Genomic DNA, 20,705 nt, shown 5'->3' on the forward strand with positions numbered 1-20,705 from the left:
CTGCGAGCCGCTACTGCCATGGAGGATGCTCTAGAATTCATCAGCCCAATGTCCCTCATGGCTTTCACCATGAATTTAGCCGAATCCTTTATGTGACCTAGAATCAAGACAACATCATCCCTATGGATTGTATCAAGGTGTTCTATTAAATTGTCTGACCATTTTAACATAGCCCTAGCTACCCAAGTGCATGCAATAGTGGGCCTAAGGGTGGCTCCAGTAGCCGTGTAAATGGATTTTAGAGCTGTCTCTATCTTGCGGTCAGTCGGCTTCGTTAACGAGGCCGAGCATGGTACAGGTAATGTAATTACCCCTGATGGCCTGGACACCGAAATGTCCATTATGGGAGGAATCTCCCATCTCCTTCTATCCTCCTCAGGAAAGGGATATGTCTTAAGTACTTTATTGGGGATGTGAAAAACCTCTTCTGGGTTTAACCAGGATCTTTCAAATAGGGTATTCAACTCTTCTGAAACCGGGAATGTCACTAATGATTTTGCAGTTAGCATACAAGAATTTTCCTCTATTTGTATAGGTATTTCTAACACATCCCTAATGGCATTGATAAATTGCTGAATTTTATATTCCAATCTATCATAGTGCCACCTCTAAGTTCTGTGTCGATCCCTGTGTCAGCATCGATGTCCACGTTGGCCTGCAAGACCTGTGTATCAGGAGCTGAGGGGGTCCTAGATGAAATGGACTGATCCATATCTAGAGCATTCTTCGTTGCTTTTTTCCAGCAACTTAATAGAGTATGCCCTAATTAACTCTGAGGAATCTTATTTCCTAGGCTATCCAGCCATTCTGTCTCCATTCTAATGGGATGAAACCACTCAAGGCAATCCTGAGTACCTGGTACAGACTCCTCTGAGGAAGACACCTCCACAACCTCCAAAACATTTTGTTCTGACATGACACTGACCAGTGATACTGAGCACTGTTCAGGATACTAGAAGTGACACGGAGCAGCAAGATACAGCAATGGGCTACTGTACTGTACTACCATATACTGGTCACCACAATGCAGCAATGATAATAATGAGCACATATACTGAGCACTGTTCAGGATAATAGAACTGACACTGGGCAGCGAGAACAGCACTGGATTACTGTACTGTACTACTATATACTGGTCAGTGGTCACCACAATGCAGCAATGATAATAATGAGCACAGATACTGAGCACTGTTCAGGATAATAGAACTGACACTGGGCAGCGAGAACAGAACTGGACTACTGTACTGTACTAATATATATACTGGTCAGTGGTCACCACAATGCAGCATTGATAATAATGAGCTTAGATATTGAGCACTGTTCAGGATAATAGAACTGACACGGAGCAGGAAAATACAGCAATGGACTACTGTATTGTACTACTATATACTGGTCACCACAATGCAGCACTGATACTGAGCACAGATATTAAGCTGATATTTAGCTGATATTGGGCTATTCAGGCAGAGAACGTAGCCACGTCCTCTCGCTATCTCGACAATGCACGAGTGAAAATGGCGGCGACGCGCGACTCTTTATATGGAATCCGAATCTCGCGAGAATCCGACAGCGGGATGATGACGTTTTCCCCCGTTCGGTTTTGCTTGTAAGGCGGGGAGAACCGAGGCTGCCTCGGACCCGTATAAACCACGTGAAGTTCGGGGGGGTTCAGATCTCGACGAACCAAACCCGCTCATCTCTAATTCATACATACCCTGTTATAAGCAACCAACTAAGTGACCGAAATATATTTGTGGCAGTTTCAATTCAATAAATGGTAATTAGAGGTATATAATTGTCGAATTGTTTCTCTTCGAGTCTGTAGTGGAATCACACAAAATTGTCATACATATATACTTTTATGTGTTTGCTGGTCTGCTGTAAGGGAAAACACTGGGAAATACCCAGAAAAGTACTGTGTCTGTTGTTATCTGAAAATAGTACCTGTTCCACCCTGGGCCAGTACAAGGTTTCTGTGCACCCTAGGCTAAGCTTTGGCCTTTCACCCTCCCAGCACCTGATTGCATACAAAATGTCCTGTTGGCAGACACATTAAATCTAAATAAAAAATTACAAATGATATTACAACTGGTCACTTTGTAGCATTTGAGTTCTCACAAATAGTATGAGTTGTGTTGTATACCGTACATAATCGGCGGTGATGAGAGGCAGTAGGGACTTTATACTGTACATTATCGGTGGTGATGAGAGGCAGTAGGGACTGTATACTGTACATTATCGGTGGTGATGGGAGGCAGCAGGTACTGTATACTGTACATTATCGGTGGTGGGAGGCAGCAGGGACTGTATACTGTACATTATCTGTGGTGGTGGGAGGCAGCAGGGACTGTATACTGTACATTATCTGTGGTGATGGGAGGCAGCAGGGACTGTATACTGTACATCGGTGGTGATGGGAGGCAGCAGGGACTGTATACTGTACATTTTCGGTGGTGATGGGAGGCAGCAGGGACTGTATACTGTACATTATCGGTGGAAATGGGCAGCAGGGACTGTATTCTGTACATTATCGGTGGTGATGGGAGCATACTTGCCTACCTGACCCTCTCCATGAGGGAGAAAATGCTCTGTTCCTGGACTTTCCTGGTAATGTATGATTGCCATCACCTGTGGTGAGCTAGTTAAATGATAAGAAAGGTGTTTCACCACAGGTGATGGCAATCATACATTACCATGAAAGTCCAGGAACAGAGCATTTTCTCCCTCATGGAGAGGGTCAGGTAGGCAAGTATGGATGGGAGGCAGCTGGGACTGTATACTGTACATTATCAGTGGTTATGGGAGGCACCAGGGACTGTATACTGTACATCGGTGGTGATGGGAGGCAGCAGGAACTGTACAAGAATGTACATTGCGGATGCAGTTCCCTATTGTGCACTCACAGCAGCAGTAATAACATATTGCAGAGCTCTAGGCCCACCAATAACATACAAATAAGCTATGTGCATCAATATATTTTAAAAAAATGCCCTAGGGGCTAATTTAACAAGGAACGCAAAACTGCAAAAATTGCGAAGATACGTAAAATCTGAGACAAAAAATACAAAATCTGAGACAAAAAATACAACTTCTGAGACATAGCAAAAACTGCGTATGCACTATGAAAACTAGGCGTGTAGGGGGCATACTAAAGGGCTGGACTCTCAAAAAGTATGAGCAGGCTTGTGGGCGTATGCAGATTTTATATAGGTGGGGCATACGCATTTTTTGCAACTGAACACATACCTCCCAACATGACCCTCTCCAGGAGGGACACAATGCTCTGCTTCTGGACTTTCCTCTTACTGTATGATTGCCGGCACCTGTGTTGAACAGGCTAATGGATAAGAAAGGTGTTTCACCACAGGTGATGATAATCATAAATTAAGAGAAAAGTCCAGAAGCAGGGCATTCTGTCCCTCCTGGAGAGGGTCATGTTGGGAGGTATGTGAACACATAATTATTGTGTGCAGTTTCTGAGTGACTACAGGTCTACCTTAAAATCTGCACAAGCTGACCTCAGTTGTAGACTGTTCGATGTATACTGTAATCATTGCTTCATTATCCCCAGCTGAAGCAGTTCACACTGCAGACTACAAATCACTTTATTCAGCTGCATTGAAACTTAACAACATGTAAGGGAGATTTAAACTATTTAACACATGTATTACTCGAAAATATATGTTAGTTGTAACCTAATAATTCTTTAAGTTAATAACAATGCAGGTTTTTCAAGAACACACTTGTTTTCCTACAAACGTACAGTAACATTTACAAGCAAGTTTTTTTTTTTGTTAATTGCTTTTTATTTAAAAGCTGAGTTTTTTTATGATTAAAAGCAACAAACAATTATTATCTTCAAAAATCATAGCCACATACATATGTAAGTTTTTGTTTTTTCCCCCTCCTTGACAAAGAAACATGTTCAATAACATCACCACAATAATTGTGATTTTGTTGACATTTTAATTATGCACCACTTTATTTTGAAAATATTTTCACATTAAACAATAACATAAGGAATGATAATAATAACAACAAAGAAACATTAATATGTCATGGATGTAAACTTTCAACATAAAAAAACACTATTTTTTTTACTTTTTCCACCTGCGTTTGTGGATTCACCAGCGGAAGTAGCTTGTCTTGTTGTTCAACGCATACTGTCAGTAGGCATGGTTGGCTTACTGTTATGTGTGGCTGATGTTAAATTGTGACATCAGAAACCTTTATGCAAAAAATGCTACTGAGTGTAAGTTTTTTCGCAAAAATGCGGAATTTTAAATCTCACCGCAAAATTTTTGAAAATTTGATAAGTCCACATTATTTTTGTAACATTAAATTAGTGTTGCATATTTTCCGTTTGGGCGTGCTTTAGCAATTTTGCGATTGGGCGCAGTTTTTGCTAATTTGTACTTTTTACAATCCTTACAGAATTAGCCCCCTAATCGACTGGACGAGCACGATGGGACTTATAGATCTACCAAAGCCAATTAGGGACAATTCTATAATCATTCTTGCCTACCTGACCCTCTCCATGACGGAGAAAATGCTCTGTTCCTGGACTTTCCTGGTAATGTATGATTGCCATCAACTGTGGTGAGCTAGTTAATCGATAAGAAAGGTGTTTTACCACAGGTGATGGCAATCATACATTACCAGGAAAGTCCAGGAACAGAGCATTTTCTCCCTCAAGGAGAGGGTCAGGTAGGCAAGTATGGTGTCTATAATGCAGTCCTCTCTCATTGCACAAACCTGGAGTACTGAGCGCTACTACTGGATGTCTCCCTGGATGAAGGGAGGTGGGACCTCCTTCCTAAGAGTGAAGTCTGGGGAATGGTGCTCTCTCACTTCATCCGGTGGCACCTGGTCTCCTCTTCCTCAAAAGCAGCAGCGCAGGGCGGATAGCATAGCACTGCCTTGTATACAGCTCTGGGATAGATTTGTGCTGTCTTAGATTAGCTGAACCTTTGTTTCATATGTGAATCACTGGCAGGGAGGGACGACATTGCTAAACATGCCTGGCTGGTTAATATAACTAAGAGCAGGGTAAAAGTACGAGTGCAGCAGCTGTCTATATAATCCACTCCTGCTGTCAGTACTATGTAGCATAAGGACCTTAATTCTTGCGCTGGCGATCCCAATAGCACGCCTCCAGGAGTCGGCACCCCTAGGTAGCTGCCTAATGGTAGCTCTGGCCCTGGTTCCACCGTTACTGTACCTGTCTTGGAAATGTGGTTGAAACTGCCAGATATCTGTTTGTCCACAAGGCACATGTTTTTTCCACTCCATTTTTGGGCAACTTAAGACAGAGCCTTTGCCCTGTCAGATCAGTCTCATTTCTGGACTGTCTGCAGCAGTCTCATGCCCTGTTCTGAAGTGTTATTCCAGCTCGTGAAAATTGAAAGAGGGATTCCTGGAATCTGTAACTTGACCACCATGAACAGCTTTTCCAATTGTAGCTAAGCATCCATTGTTTCACATGATATGTGTTGCCTGTTATTGCATTATTGCACGTTATAAATAAACTGTTATTTGCTTAGATTACTGTGTTAAGTCACCATAATTAACCCATGTACCCCTGAACCTGGTTCTACCTGGAACACAGCCCTGGCTACTTCTCCATATTGCCATTGATTTTTGTATTGGCCACTACACTCAGCCAATGTTTCTCCAGAGTTGTCTATGTATGTTTTGAAAAAAGTACTATTGTTACCTGAAGTTGTTAAGCACAAGCAGATAATTAAGACAAAATGAAACTTAGTGTTGAAACAATGTCTTGCATATGTTGCTGTATATATTTGTACTAGCTGAATACCCGTGCTTCGCTACGGGATGAGGATGGTAAATTAGAATTACAGTTGTTCGTTAATTTGCGTTGGTTGGAGATCGAGTATATAGGCATATCTTGCTTCCCTGACCCACTCTGTGTAGTGGCCAGACCCCTTTTTGTTCCCCAAGGAACCCTGCTCTTCACACTACACAACTCTCAGTCTGTGGCTTCTTGCTGCTTCCATTCCATTACACTCCTCACATCATGTCAGTGCCCCTGTGAAATGATCAATTTATTTTCAGTTTCTTATATAGCGCAACACATTATGCATCTCCTGATATACTCTGTGCTGCTGGGGGACCCTACTACTTCCACTATATAACTCTCAGTATGTGGGTCCGTGCTACCTCCATTCCCCTCCTGACATCATGTCACTGCCCCTGTCACATGCAGCCCTGTCCTGCCTGACATATCATGCATCTCCTAACATACTCTGTGCTGCTGGGGACCCTACTCCTCCCACTATATAACTCTCAGTGTGTGGCTTCCTGCTACCTCCATTCCCCTCCTCACATCATGTCACTGCCACTTTCACATGATGCCCTGTCATCACTGACATATCATGCATGTCCTGATATAGTCTGTGCTGCTGGCCCACCCCTAGGGGTGCTAGGGGTGTGTTACCCCCACAGTGTTTGTTCCCAGATTGTAAGTCATAGGTGTACCAAGTTTGGTGTAAATAGCACCAGGCATTACAGAGTTATGCTGTGCATAAATTCTCTGTGCTGCTGCCTCACCCCTAGGGGTGCTACGGGTATCTTACTAGCACAGTGTTTGTTCCCCGGTCGTAAGTCATATGTGTAGCAAGTTTCATGTAAACTGGTCCAGGCATTTTGGAGTATTGCTATCTCCTGAAATATTCTGTGCTGCTGTCCAAATCCTAGGGGCGCTAAGGGTGTCTTACCCCCACAATGTTTGTTCCCAATTTGTAAGTCATATGTGTACCAATTTTGGTGTAAATTGCTCCAGGCATTCCAGAGTTATGCTGTCTGCTGAAATACTCTGTGCTGCTGACTCACCCATAAGGATGGTAGGGGTGTGTTACCCCCACAGTGTTTATTCCCAGATTGTAAGTCATATGTGTACCAAGTTTGGTGTAAATTGCTAGAGGCATTCCGGAGTTATGCTGGAACATACATATACACACACACACACACACACACACACACACACACACACATTCTTTGTGATTTTCATGGATGGGCAGTGACATTTGTAAAACCAGTTCATAGCAAGCACCTGGGACTTAAGGAGAAGCTACCTGCCAAGTTTCAAGATTGTAGGCCTTGTGGTTTAAGAGATTTCGTGATGAGTCAATCAGTGAGTCAATCTCCTTCTTTTTTTGCGTTGTATATAGATTTCACCCATAGAGTACTTCTTACAAGTACTTTGGATACACACTTTACAGGTTCTGCTGTTGTTACACTTGTCAGTCCAGTGTTTTGTTGGACCTATCTGTATGTTTCTTTTACCAGACTAAGCTATTTGCTCCATTCCATTTAATGTATTATGTGTTGTGCCTGCAAACATGTGGTCATAAAATAAGCATAAGATTCTTCTTAGAAGAGAAATGTGATTACTACGACATCCTATATAATAAAAGGATAGCGCTGCTCCTCACATGTATTGGGAGAATTCAAGTGTTTTGCCCGTTGGCGGCCACTACATGATGCCCGACCGAGCAATTAAAGTGTTGCTCCATCTGGGCACACACAGCCACTGGTGCTGACATTACTGTTATGATGGGCTGGTAACTAGTAGGTATATAAAAGTAAATACTGGCTCCTCATATTAACTTATCTCTTTCTCTAACTTCATTTATTACCTCTAGAAATCAGCACCCCAATATATTCTTGCCCCAGAAGTCTGACCACACATTTCGCAATTCCTCATTCTCATAATGGTGAACCATGATGACATTCTGAAAAATGCAGCGATCATATTCAATCCTTTGCCCATTAAACAAGTCTTTGGGAGGTTCTGTGGGCAAAATGTTCAGTTTGTACAAACATATTCCCACAAAGGCATCTTCAACAGAAAGAACTGTTATCTCCTGAGCTACACCGTACACCTTTCTGGCCATGTCCACAGAGAACACATAACCTGGACCAGAAGGGTATGGTGGAAACATGTCACTAGGGTAGACATTCTCAGGTACATACCATTTGCTTTTTTTGTTCCTAACAGGTCTTGCAGAGTACACAAGAAGCCCTGTGAAATAATTTTCATGAGCTGGAAACTCTGTATGTAGAAACTGGTGAACAAGATAATTGACATTGAGGAAGACATCATTGTCCACCTTCATTGCGTAACTGGCATTAGGGCAGAATTTTGACACCCATTCCATTCCCATTAGAGTTTTTAAAGTTAGATTATAATAAGTATCCAGAAAGTCCTGTTGCACAATGTCTCCATACATAGCACTCTCCTCCTCCAACACCCCCTGTATGGCTCCAGTCATAGCTGGAGATAGGCCAACCAGAAAAATCTTTACGACATCTATTTCTCCATAATTACTTTCATTTCCCCAAGTTTCACGGATTGTGTCTCTAGATTTCACATTATGACTCTCTCCCATCACCAGGAGAACTAGAAATGGTTTCCGATTCTGACACTTCTGTGGCTGATTGATGAGGAACTTGTAAGGATACGGATAGGGAGGTGACAGAGGGTGCCGCGTGGTAGAGGTTGAAGAGTTCAGGATAATGATCTGGCTTGTGAATGACAGGAGATTTAAACTGTGTTGAAGCCAATGGAAATTGCCTAAAATTGCATTCTCTCCTTCAAAGGCAGCAAAGAGCACCAGAATGACCACAGAGAGCAGGCACAGTTTAATGCATAGCCAGATGTTCAATCTTCCTCTCATGATGGCATCTAAATAGACACAAAGAGATATTACAGTTGTATGCCTTGCATAAGTATAGATAGATCAGTTCCTGTCCCTATAGTATGTGATGGAACTTAGGGTTTAAGTCATTTTTGTACACAATGGGCCTAATTCAAGGTTGATTGCAAAACAACATTGGGGGTCATTCCGAGTTGTTCGCTCGTTATTTTTTTGTCGCAACGGAGCGAATAGTCGCTAATGCGCATGCGCAATGTCCGCAGTGCGACTGCGCCAAGTAAATTTGCTATGCAGTTAGGAATTTTACTCACGGCATTACGAGGTTTTATCTTCGTTCTGGTGATCGTAATGTGATTGACAGGAAGTGGGTGTTTCTGGGCGGAAACTGGCCGTTTTATGGGAGTGTGTGAAAAAACGCTACCGTTTCTGGGAAAAACGCGGGAGTGGCTGGAGAAACGGAGGAGTGTCTGGGCGAACGCTGGGTGTGTTTGTGACGTCAAACCAGGAACGACAAGCACTGAACTGATCGCAGATGCCGAGTAAGTCTGGAGCTACTCAGAGACTGCTAAGAAGTGTCTATTCGCAATTCTGCTAATCTTTCATTCGCAATTTTAATATGCTAAGATTCACTCCCAGTAGGCGGCGGCTTAGCGTGTGCAAAGCTGCTAAAAGCAGCTTGCGAGCGAACAACTCGGAATGACCCCCATTGTCCTATAATGGGCAAAACCATGTGCACTGCAGGTGGGGCAGATATAACATTTGCAGAGAGAGTTAGATTTGGGTGGGTTATGTTATTTCTGTGCAGGGTAAATACTGCTTTATTTTTACACTGCAATTTAGATTTCAGTTTGAACATACCCCACCCAAATCTGCCCCACCTGCAGTGCACACGGTTTTGCCTATAAGAGGAAAATGTTGTTTTGCAATCAACCTTGAATTAGGCCCAATATATCGTTGTTCACACAACAGAGCAATTGTCAGCAGACTGCGCATGTGCTGCGATCACAATGTGCATGCATCTGGCTGCTGCTGCAATCTCGCTCGCAATGAGGATTCCATGATGAAGTGGTTGACAGGAAGTGCCTGTTTGGAGGTGTTATTGGGGAGAGGTGAAAAAATGCCAATGTCATGACTATTTTTGGGATGTGTATCTGTCATTGGCTGTGAGCTCATAAGTGCAAAAACATAGCGCCTGTGTCACTACTGCTGTGTACAGTCTGCGTAGCCATAGGTTAACCCTTAACCCTGGATGTTCCTCATTTTAATGTATAGGCTGAGAATGTAAATGCAATTAGGAACAGCTTCGGTGGGCGTCTCATTTCATATCTGGGTGGCAGCTACACTTGCTAACATTAGCAATTCTGTAGACTAGAAAATCACAATTGCATACAAACATGAATTAAGGGGCTAATTCAGGTTGGATTGCAAATCGTGATCCAACCGGAATTATCGCGATCGCCCCATGGGTGCATTTGCAGCACCCATCCTGCGCATGCGCCCGCACTTTCTGCTCGGTCATGGGTTGGAGGGGGGCGGCAACGCTCCATTTCCAGGGCGGAGACGGTGCAAACGGGGGCGTGGTGGAGGCATGAAATTGCGATCACATCGCAAATTATGCTTCATCCCTAATTTCTGCAAAGAAGCAGAATTTGCGATGCGATCGCAATTTCTGCTTCATTAAGGGAGGGAGGGGGCGGCGGTCAGCATGCTGGATGGCCTTGCCCTGCAATGGGCGGCCCCCAGCAAGCTAACAAAAGGATTGCAAATTATCCTAATTAGCAGAATTTGCAATCCTTACTGAAATTTGGCCCGAAGCCCTTAACTCATTATATCTACAAGAATGTATCTCATGAGTGTACTAGGGGCCTAATTCAGAGTTGATCGCAGCAGCAAATTTGTTAGCAGTTGGGCAAAACCATGTGCACTGCAGGGGGGGCAGATGTAACATGTGCAGAGAGAGTAGATTTGGGTGGGATGTGTTCAAGCTGAAATCTAAATTGCAGTGTAAAAATAAATCAGCCAGTATTTACCCTGCACAGAAACAATATAAACCACCCAAATCTAACTCTCTCTGCACATGTTATATCTGCCCCCCCTGCAGTGCACATGGGCCCTCATTCCGAGTTGATAGCTCGCTAGCTACTTTTAGCAGCCGTGCAAACGCATAGTCGCCGCCCACGGAGGAGTGTATTTTTGCTTTTCAGAAGTGCGAACGCCTGTGGAGCCGCGCGGCAACAAACACATTTTGTGCAGAACAAGACTAGCCCTGTAGTTACTTATTCTGTGCGATGATTGCTGCGATGAGTGACACGGTAATGATGTCAGATACCCGCCCAGCAAACGCCCGGCCACACCTGTGTTTTTCCAAACACTCCCAGAAAACGGTCAGTTGCCACCCAGAAACTCCCACTTCCTGTCAATCTCCTTCGGCTGTGCGGTTGGAATCGTCGCTAGAACCAGTGCAAGACCACAAAGGACTTCGTACCCGTACGACGCGTGTGCGCATTGCGGTGCATACACATGTGCAGATTAGCCGTTTTTTTCACTGATCGCTACGCAGCGAACAACGGCAGCTAGCGATCAACTCGGAATGAGGGCCATGGGGGGTGATTCCAAGATGATTGCAGCAGGAAATTTTGTAGCAGTTGGGCAAAACCATGTGCACTGCAGGGGGGGCAGATATAACATTTGCAGAGAGTTAGATTTGGGTGGGTTATTTTGTTTCTGTGCAGGGTAAATACTGACTGCTTTATTTTTACACTGCAATTTAGATTGCAGATTGAACTCACCCCACCCAAATCTATCTCTCTCTGCACATGTTATATCTGCCCCCCCTGCAGTGCACATGGTTTTGCCCAATTGCTAACAAAATTCCTGCTGCAATCAACTTGGAATTACCCCCATGGTTTTACCCATCTGCTAACAATTTTGTTGCTGCGATCAACTCTGAATTACCCCCAGATACCACTGAATTGCCCGGTATCCCATGGAAAAATGGGAAGGGACAGTAATCAATGGGTAGAGGGTCATCTTTCCTTTTTTTTTTTTTTTTTGGGGGGGGGGAGGAGGGGGCAGCCAAATGAGCTGTATATGCTTAATGTTGACAGCAAAGTTATGGGCACTCGTCTGGGGACACTACTTGTTGTGATATTTCTGCAGCAGGCTACATAGGGTTCCACAGGGACACATTGGGGGTAGAGTGGATCTTGATCCAGAGGCACCAACAGACTAAAGCTTTAGGCTGTCCCAGGATGCATTGTGCCTCCTCTATAACCCCGCCTCCAGGCACTGTGAGCTCAGTTTCAGTTGGTGTCAGCAGCAGCAGGTCACTTAACAGGTGGACTGCACTGGGCAGCCCTGAAAAAGATTTTTCTTAAAGAAAATTTCTTTAAAACTGGGCTGTCAGCGCTGTATGCTTGTGTGACATTCAGCACTGTGGCTCCATCACCTCCCAAGCGGCATTGCATACTCCCGCGGCCTGTTCCCAGGTACTTGCGGAGGAGATGCTCTGGCTTTAGGCACACAGTCGGAGTCGCTCTCCTCGTTCACGTGGCTGCTACGGGGAGGAGGTAAGTGGGTTTCCTAGGCAGGACCTGTCATTAAATCGTGTTTCGTGCGCGACTTAGGGAGATGGGTCGCGGCGCTGGCGTGGACATTGTCACCGAGCAGGGACCCCACTAGACTACCAGGGCAATAGAGCACAGGTCAGGTGTACTAACGCCCCATTTAATAAGGCTCGCTAGTACCTGGGGTGGAAGACCAGCATAGGGGAGGCGGCACTTGACCTGTAGCCTCTCCCCGGCCCAGGGCAACATCTACTGCAGATTTTCCCGCCCTGGAGCTGCCTCGCACTCTCCCTCACTCCCTGACTAAGATGTTGGGCGCCATTTTCTAAGCATAGTTGCGGCTAGTCTCTGGGACTGCAGGGCAAGGTCTCCCTTGTAAAGCCGTCTGTACACAGCGCTGTGACTTTATAAACACTTGAGTATTCTACATGTTTTTATACAGATAGCATTAGTAAAGTGTACCTATTAGTAAAGTGTACCTATTACAGGATTTATTGTATGAGTATTCTGATATAGTGTATACCTCCGGTCTAGGACCGTGCTGTGTTATATTTATATCTGTACATATACTAGTCCAGTGCAGTTTTATTGTCATAATAACTATCTGCATTGCCTGTGTGTGCCTGTATCTGCTGTGTGGTTTCACTTTTCAGTGTTTCCCAGAAATACATATCATTATATTCTGTACCCTAAGGGACTAGGGTGGTCATTCCGAGTTGTTCGCTCGCTAGCAGTTTTTAGCAGCCATGCAAACGCTATGCCGCCTCCCACTGGGAGTGTATTTTAGCTTAGCAGAAGTGCGAACGAAAGGATCGCAGAGCGGCTACAAAATAATTTTGTGCAGTTTCAGAGTAGCTTCAGACCTATAGCAAAGAGAGGAGCGACCCGGCACCGGTCTGTATATATTTAATCAAAAGGAACCAAAGTTGGACAATTATATAAGTAAATCTTTAGTTCAGTGTCCAGTTTGGAGGTGCGCCCAGAGCCAGAACTACATGTGTAAGCAAAGGGAGAGAAGAGAAGGCTCTTGTGTGGGCGCACTCATTAATTAATTGTAATCACTTTTAATGATTAACCCATTGGTTATTCTAATTACTGATAAAACACAATTTTATTGAAATAATCATTAAGATCAATGTAATTGCCCCTTATCAAAAGAGTGTGGGTGATCCAGGATGGTTATAAATAAAATGTTCTGGTCCTGCCTCAGGAAATGAGATAGAGATGGGTGAAGACACCACAAAGTCATACACCCATCTCACCCGACCAGTACAGATAATCTGTATTAATGAGACCAATTGGTCAATTAATTCATAATTCTGTCAGAATCAAAGAAAGAATTATCAGCATTGATTAAACAGTACATAGAATAGTAACTCCTAGTTATATAGTTTTATTGGGGAGAACCAAATAATGTACCTTCCCTAAAGAAAAAATAGATGGAAAAAATAGGAGCAAGTGGTGATACTGCTGTTGGAGTCACATACCCCACATCATACAAGATGATTAGCGCTCTACAACACTGGGTATTCCCTGTGAGTCTCCTCTACAGGTACTGACCCAGCCCAACACTGTTTCGCTTCCAAGATCGGACGAGATCGGGCATTAGTTTGATAGTAGAGAAAGTGGGTAAGACTTCAATGAGAGTGCACCTATATAAGAAAGAGTGACTATTTACGTCACAAGGTGCAGTGTGGATCTGCTGTTTATGTTAGGCAGTAGACATCAAATCCCACCGAAGTGGTATTGTGCCCCTGGATCATAAATGAGAGTCCACGAAAAGAGAAAAGAGCATGGAAATTAAGACATAGTGTAGTATACATCAATATCATGCAAGAATGATCATATAAAGCTCAGAAGGTACTGATTCAAGGATTCGTGTATATCTGCGTACAAAATTTTTTTTTCTAATGTACACTGGTGCTGAGATTAAAGACAAAGGATCATTCAGAATTATATATGGTACAGATTGCTAATACTGGTATACAGGGTTAGATTCTATTGGAAGAAGCCGTCACTGAAAGCATATAAAGTGAATGGGATGTGAGTTATTGCTATTGCAAATGCTGGAACATAAGAAGAAAGGAATGGAATTTTTCATAAGATAAGCATAAATAACTCACTAAAATCACAAAAGATGTCAGAGAAATGCAATTTCTATTCCTAGTATATACAACTTGATCTTAGTGAAAGAGTGCTATGCAGGAAGCTGTGACTAAATACAAACAAGTATGTGCAGCCACATGTTAAGGTATCTAACCTGAATGCATACAGGGATAAAGGTACAAATCCTGTAACGGCTGGAAGCAATGAACCCAGAGTGACTGGATTAAATGACCTGACCTGAGGCTAGGACAATGAATCAGATGCAACTGGACAAACAAGGACCCATTGGATTGGAAAACGCGTTTCACCCCTGTGGGGCTTGTTCACTTCCTGGGTCTGCATGTGAGTGGCAGGGAGATTTAAACCGCCTTGTTGAGGCATTTCAGCCAATCATAGCTGAGAATTGGTAATCATATAAAGGATGTGCGCCTGTGCTGATAAGCGTCAAGAGCCGCTGACGTCAGTGGCTGGACGGCGATGCAGAAACCACTGAGGTCGGGAGCGCCATATTGGAAAAGGGCAGTTGTGCCCTTCGTCATGAACACCCGCATTGTTATTTAAATATCGGGGTGCAGCGCACCTCTACATGGTGTCTATCCAAATTGAATGGCGCCTAGTGCCCCCGAGAAAGCGGCCAGGGAGCTCGTTGATAGGTGATATATTTATTGAAAACTTAGCTGAAAGGATGTGAGCTGCGGGAGCCGCTGTCGTCAGCGAATGGAGGGCGACGCATTGCGGGCCGAAGTCGTGAACGCCATGTTGAGAATGGGCAATTGTGCCCTTAGTGAAAACCCCCCGCATTGCTAATTTGGCACCGGCGCGCGACGCTCTACCACTCTGTGTTTATAAGTGATGTTAGGCGGCGTGCGCCCTTGGGGATGCGGCCACAAGGTTCTGTGACCAGGGACATGTTGGAGATATTGTGAAAGTATACGCCATGTTGGAAGAGGGCAGATGTAGGCTGGCTTATTTGGAGCGGGGAGAGGAATTAAAGATATTGATTAATTATCCTATCTGCATAATTAACAATGATGGGGGTGTTAACTATGTAGATTATAAGATAAGGAATGTATAATTTGAAAAGGAAAATGGCTAGAAGAATAAACATGGGTGAAATATTAATGTTGTTTGACAATAAATCATATTGCCTACAAATTTATATAGAAAAATAAATAGTAGATAATAAAATGAAAGAAATAAAAAATGAATATAAAAATATAAATACAAATGAAAATGAAAATAAATATAAAAATAACCTAAATTTAATAGGTTATTGGTGTGTTATGATCTGGAAGGTGTGAAAAAAGGGGGAATGAAAAAAGTGAAGAAATTGAGTGAAAAACAGGTGAAAAGGGTGAAAAAAGGGGGGATTTTGCGGGGGTGAGGGGGTGGGGTGTCGGGGTTAAGTGGGGGGGTGGGGCTTGGATGGGGGAATTTTTAGCGTGAGGGATGATCATTACTGTAGTTGGCCAAATGACCAGTGTTGTTGTGAGGGCAGGAAATTTGGTAGGACTGTGAAATTAGTGGATAATTACTGAAGGGTGTCTAGGGTGATGTGTGCCCTTGAAGAGCCAACTTTATTTATGGTTATAATAAGTGAATAATATGAACTGCTACAAGGTACAAGTGAAAAGATAAATTGTATGAAATGGTTGTTCAAATACTTTGATATGGCTTGTTGCTGGGGAAGAAGAGAAGATATTTGGGGGGGTAGCTTCAGACCTACTCAGCTCTTGCGATCACTTCAGACTATTCAGTTCCTGTTTTGACGTCACAAACACGCCCTGCATTCGCCCAGCCACGCCTGCACTTTTCCTGGAATGCCTGCGTTTTTCCGACGCTCCCTGAAAACGGTCAGTTGACACCCAGAAACGCCCTCTTCCTGTCAATCACTCTGCGGCCATCAGTGCAACTGAAAAGCTACGCTAGACCTTGTGTGAAACTACATCATTCGTTGTAATAGTACGACGTGCATGCGCATTGCGCCGCATATGCATGCGCAGAAGTGCCGTTTTTTTGCCTGATTGCTGCGCAGCGTACAAAAGCAGCTAGCGATCACCTCGGAATGACCTCCTAGGTGCGTCAGGGTCATATATATAGTGCGTCACAGTATTTATCCATTACATATATTCTACTGTGTAATCAGTCACATAATACCGGATTTAGGCCCTCATTCCGAGTTGATCACTAGCTGCCGTTGTTCGCTGTGTAGCGATCAGTTAAAAAAACAGAAATCTATGCATGCGTATGAGCCGCAATGCGCACGCGCGTTGTATGGGTACAAAGAGCATCGTTGTTTTGCACTGCTTCTAGTGACAATTCCATTCGCACAGCCGAACGCAAGGAGATTGACAGGTCGAGGGTGGTTATGGGTGTCAACTGACCGTTTTCTGGCAGAGTTGGGGAAAACGCTGGCATGTCCAGGCGTTTGCAGGGCGGGTATCTGACGTCAATTCTGGGACCTTCGTCACAGCAATCATCGCACAGAACAAGTAACTACAGGGCTGGTCTTGTTTTGCACAAAATATTTTTGTACCGCTCGGCTGCACAGGCGTTCGCACTCTTGCAAAGCAAAAATACACTCCCTCGTGGGCGACGACTATGTGTTTGCATGGCTGCTAAAAGTAGCTAGCGAGTGATCAACTCAGAATGAGGGCCTTAATCGCTGGTGTTCTTTACTGTGTCTACAGTCACATACTAACGGTTTTAATCGCAGGTATTGTACTCTGTCTGGCTTTATTATACTAAATCGCTCTGTTATTGCATTTGTGTACAATGTCTAACAAGAAGGGTAGAAAGTCTGTGGACGCTCCTGCATCATGCAGAGCATATGCCAAAGATTTCCCAGAGGGGGAAGCTGTGTATGATGGTCTGTGTACTATGTGCCATACATCTCCCAGTCAGTCCGCAGCTCCTATAACCAATTAGGAGCCACCTGGGCTGCATTCACAAACCTACTGGGTACTCTGGTGGAACGCCTTACGCTCCCTTTGGGACCACCTGTGCCATTACAGCCACAAATTGTCCCTATGGTTAATCCGCCTTGTGTGGAAAATGTGTTTAACCAGATGCAGCAATTAACTCGTTCCTTGGTCAGGCAAAAATCTACTTCAGGTTACTCTTGTGTCTCTGGGTCATCTAAGCGGGCTGCTTCCTCCTCACAATCCACTAATCTCTTAGATGTTTCATCTGAAGAGGAGGCGGAGTATACTGTACTGTCAGACACTGAATCCGGTGTTTCTGACGAGGATTCTCCATTGCAACTTGATGTCCCTGCCCTTGTTGTTGCTATTAAGCAAATCCTTAAAATCACTAATGATGAGGATTCCACTACTGTGGCTAAGAAAACTGATATGTTCAAATGGCAGAAGGTGTTTAAAAATCTATTACCCCAATCTGACCATTTGGTGGTCTAATCCAGGGAAGAAATTCCCTCTGTCTAATCGGGCCTTGGCTTGCTATCCTCTCCCTGCAGAGTTATGTAACAAGTGGGAAAATTCACCACTGGTGGATTCTCATGTCACTCACCTAGTGGTGTCATCCACTCTGCCTATCACCATTGTCACCTCACTGAAGGAACTGACAGATAAGCGTGTGGAGGGATGCCTGAAGTCTATTTACTCCCTTACAGGTGCGGCCTTTTGGGCTGCAAAAGGAATTGAAGCGTGGGTTCAGGCATTAGAGGATGAGCTGCCTGAGGATATATATGACAATGCCAGACAGTACCTGTCTCACATTACCACCACTGCCTATTACATTCAGGAGGCGTCCTCTGAGGCGGGTGTGTTGGCCACCAAGGAATAGACTATGTCTGTCCTGGCTCGCCGTATTCTGTGGTTGAGGTCATGGAAGGTGGACCTAGACTCCAAAAAGATCTTGGAGGTACTCCCCTTTAAGGAGGACATTTTGTTTGGGGAAGACCTAAATAAAATTGTGTCTGAATTGGCGGCTGCTAAGACTGAGTTTCTCCAAATTACTAATCCTTCTGCACAGAAGTCTAAAATTACCACTTTTTGTTCCTTTCAGCCTCAAGGGAAAGCAAAAGGTCAAGCATATCCGAGACAATCTCGTTTTCCCAAAACCACTAAGCCCAAGGCAAAGCAGTCCTGGGCGGCCTGTCAGCCTGCTTCTAAACAAGACATGCCTGCTGCATGACGGTGCGGGCCTCCCCCTGGAGGACTCCAGGATGGGAGTCCGACTTCTGCAGTTCACCCAGGTCTGGATAAAGACCACTTCAGACGCATGGGTGTGGGAAGTCGTCTCTCACGGGTACGCAGTCTCCTTCAAGAGATGTCCCCCTCGCCAGTTTTGCACCACAGTTATCCCTTCAGATCCGTTAAAGGCACAAGCTCTGCAAAAGGTTGTGGGTTCCCTCCTGAATACAGGAGAAAGGCAGAGGTTTCTACATGACCCTGTTTCTAGTTCCGAAACCCAATAGGTATTTCTGGCCTATACTCAACCTCAAATCACTGAACAAGTTTGCGAGAGTTTCCAAGTTCTGTATGGAAAAACTGTGCTCAATTGTACTGGCTATGGAACCCGGAGTCTATATGGTATCCCTGGATATACAGGATGCGTACTTGCGTATACCTATTGTCATGTCGCATCAGCAGTATCTGTGGTTTGCTATTGGCAACCTCCACTATCAGTTCCAGGCTGTACCATTTGGACTGGCTACGGCTCCTCGGATCTTCACCAAGGTCATGGCCATAATGACGGCCCATCTCCGTCGTCAGGGAGTCAGGATCCTGCCGTATATGAACGACTTGCTCCCACTATGTCCTCCTCAGTCATCTGCAACTGACGGTAAGCTTCCTACAAGCCCACGGGTGGCTCATCAATTGGAAGAAATCCTAGCTGGTCCCATCTCAGAGCATGATGCACCTGGGGACACTCCTGGGCACACACAGTCAACGACTGTAGGTTTCATATTTGGTGACTTACCCCTGCCATCTGTCCCGGATCCTGTGTCTTTTTACTCACTGAGTCAAACAGCTTGTCAGCACTGAGTTTTCCTGAGTTCTCTGCCTGAAAGGTAATAGTTAATTAGCTCCACCTGTGGTGAGCTCCTGTGTGAGGCTGAATTCAGTAATCTGTAGTTTAGGCCTAAAAGCCAGCATCTTATGTTTTGCAGAAGTTCAGGCTTCAGTGTTCTCTCGGCCTGCTAGGCCTCATTCTACATCACAGCCTAGTCTAGAGTAGTCACATGACATTGACTGTTCACCTGAGCCAGAGTTGTCCAATCCTCTGCCAGCCTGAGACTCTCTGCATCACCTAATCCTGCTCACCAATCACCAAGGACCAGGAAGTATAAGTCAGGAGGCTGAGTTGGAAACTGGGCCAGTTCCTTGTGTCACACACAGCTCTGTGTGAGTCTTAAAGCTGAGCTCACTAAAGGTAACCTTTGTACCTAAGTTCCTGTGGAAACTGTTCCCTTGTTACCCTGTTTGGTTTACTTTTGTGTTGCCACTGATTTCATTGTTTCCATGAGTCTCAATGTAAAGGCACAGCTGTAGTGGTTTATCTTAAAGGCACAGTACTGTATTCCATAGTCTCCATTGAAAACCACAGCTGCCGTGTTTCAGTTTTACTGCTGTTGTAGTTGTGATCTCCAGAGCTCCCGTATCCCTGTGGCTTCCGTGCCTCCAAGAACCTCCGTGCCTCCAAGAACCTCCGTGCCTCAGCTCCTCCGTGCCTCAGCATCTCCGTGCCTCAGCACTTCCATGCCTCCAAGAACCTCCGTGCCTCAGCATCTCCGTGCCTCAGCATCTTCGTACTTCAGCACCTCCGTGCCTCAGCACCTCCGTGTCTCAGCACTTCCGTGCCTCAGCACCTCCGTGCCTCAGCATCTCCGTGCCTCCAAGCATCTCCGTGCTTCAGCACCTTCGTGCCTCAGCACCTCAGTGCCTCAGCACTTCCGTGCCTCCAAGCACCTCCGTGCCTCCAAGCACCTCCGTGCCTCCAGGCACTTCTGTGCCTCAGTGCCTCCAAGCACCTCCGTGCCTCCAGGCACTTCTGCGCCTCAGTGCCTCCAAGCACCTCAGTGCCTCCAAGCATCTCAGTGCCTCCAAGCACCTCTGCACCTCAGTGCCTCCAAGCACCTCTGCACCTCAGTGCCTCCAAGCACCTCCATGCCTCCAGGCACTTCTGCACCTCCGTGCCTCCAAGCACCTCCGTGCCTCCAAGCACCTCAGTGCCTCCAAGCACCTCAGTGCCTCCAGGCACTTCTGCACCTCAGTGCCTCCAAGCACCTCTGCACCTCAGTGCCTCCAAGCACCTCTGCACCTCAGTGCCTCCAAGCACCTCTGCACCTCAGTGCCTCCAAGCACCGCAGTGCCTCCATGCACCTCAGTGC

General features: G+C 45.0%; 1 protein-coding gene across 1 annotated transcript in view; it reads right to left on the reverse strand.

Annotated features, from left to right (window-relative positions):
• Nucleotides 1-4,593: 4,593 nt before the first annotated feature.
• Nucleotides 4,594-20,705, reverse strand: part of LOC134936381 (beta-1,3-galactosyltransferase 2-like) — a 31,482-nt gene continuing 15,370 nt past the window's right edge. The window contains exon 2 of the mRNA XM_063931410.1: nt 4,594-8,707. Within this exon, the coding sequence (XP_063787480.1) occupies nt 7,668-8,699 (1,032 nt within the window). The 5' untranslated portion in view covers nt 8,700-8,707 and the 3' untranslated portion in view covers nt 4,594-7,667. The remainder of the gene's footprint in view (nt 8,708-20,705) is intronic.

This window comes from Pseudophryne corroboree, chromosome 6, assembly GCF_028390025.1.
Source record: "Pseudophryne corroboree isolate aPseCor3 chromosome 6, aPseCor3.hap2, whole genome shotgun sequence".
NCBI classification, from domain to species: Eukaryota; Metazoa; Chordata; class Amphibia; order Anura; family Myobatrachidae; genus Pseudophryne; species Pseudophryne corroboree.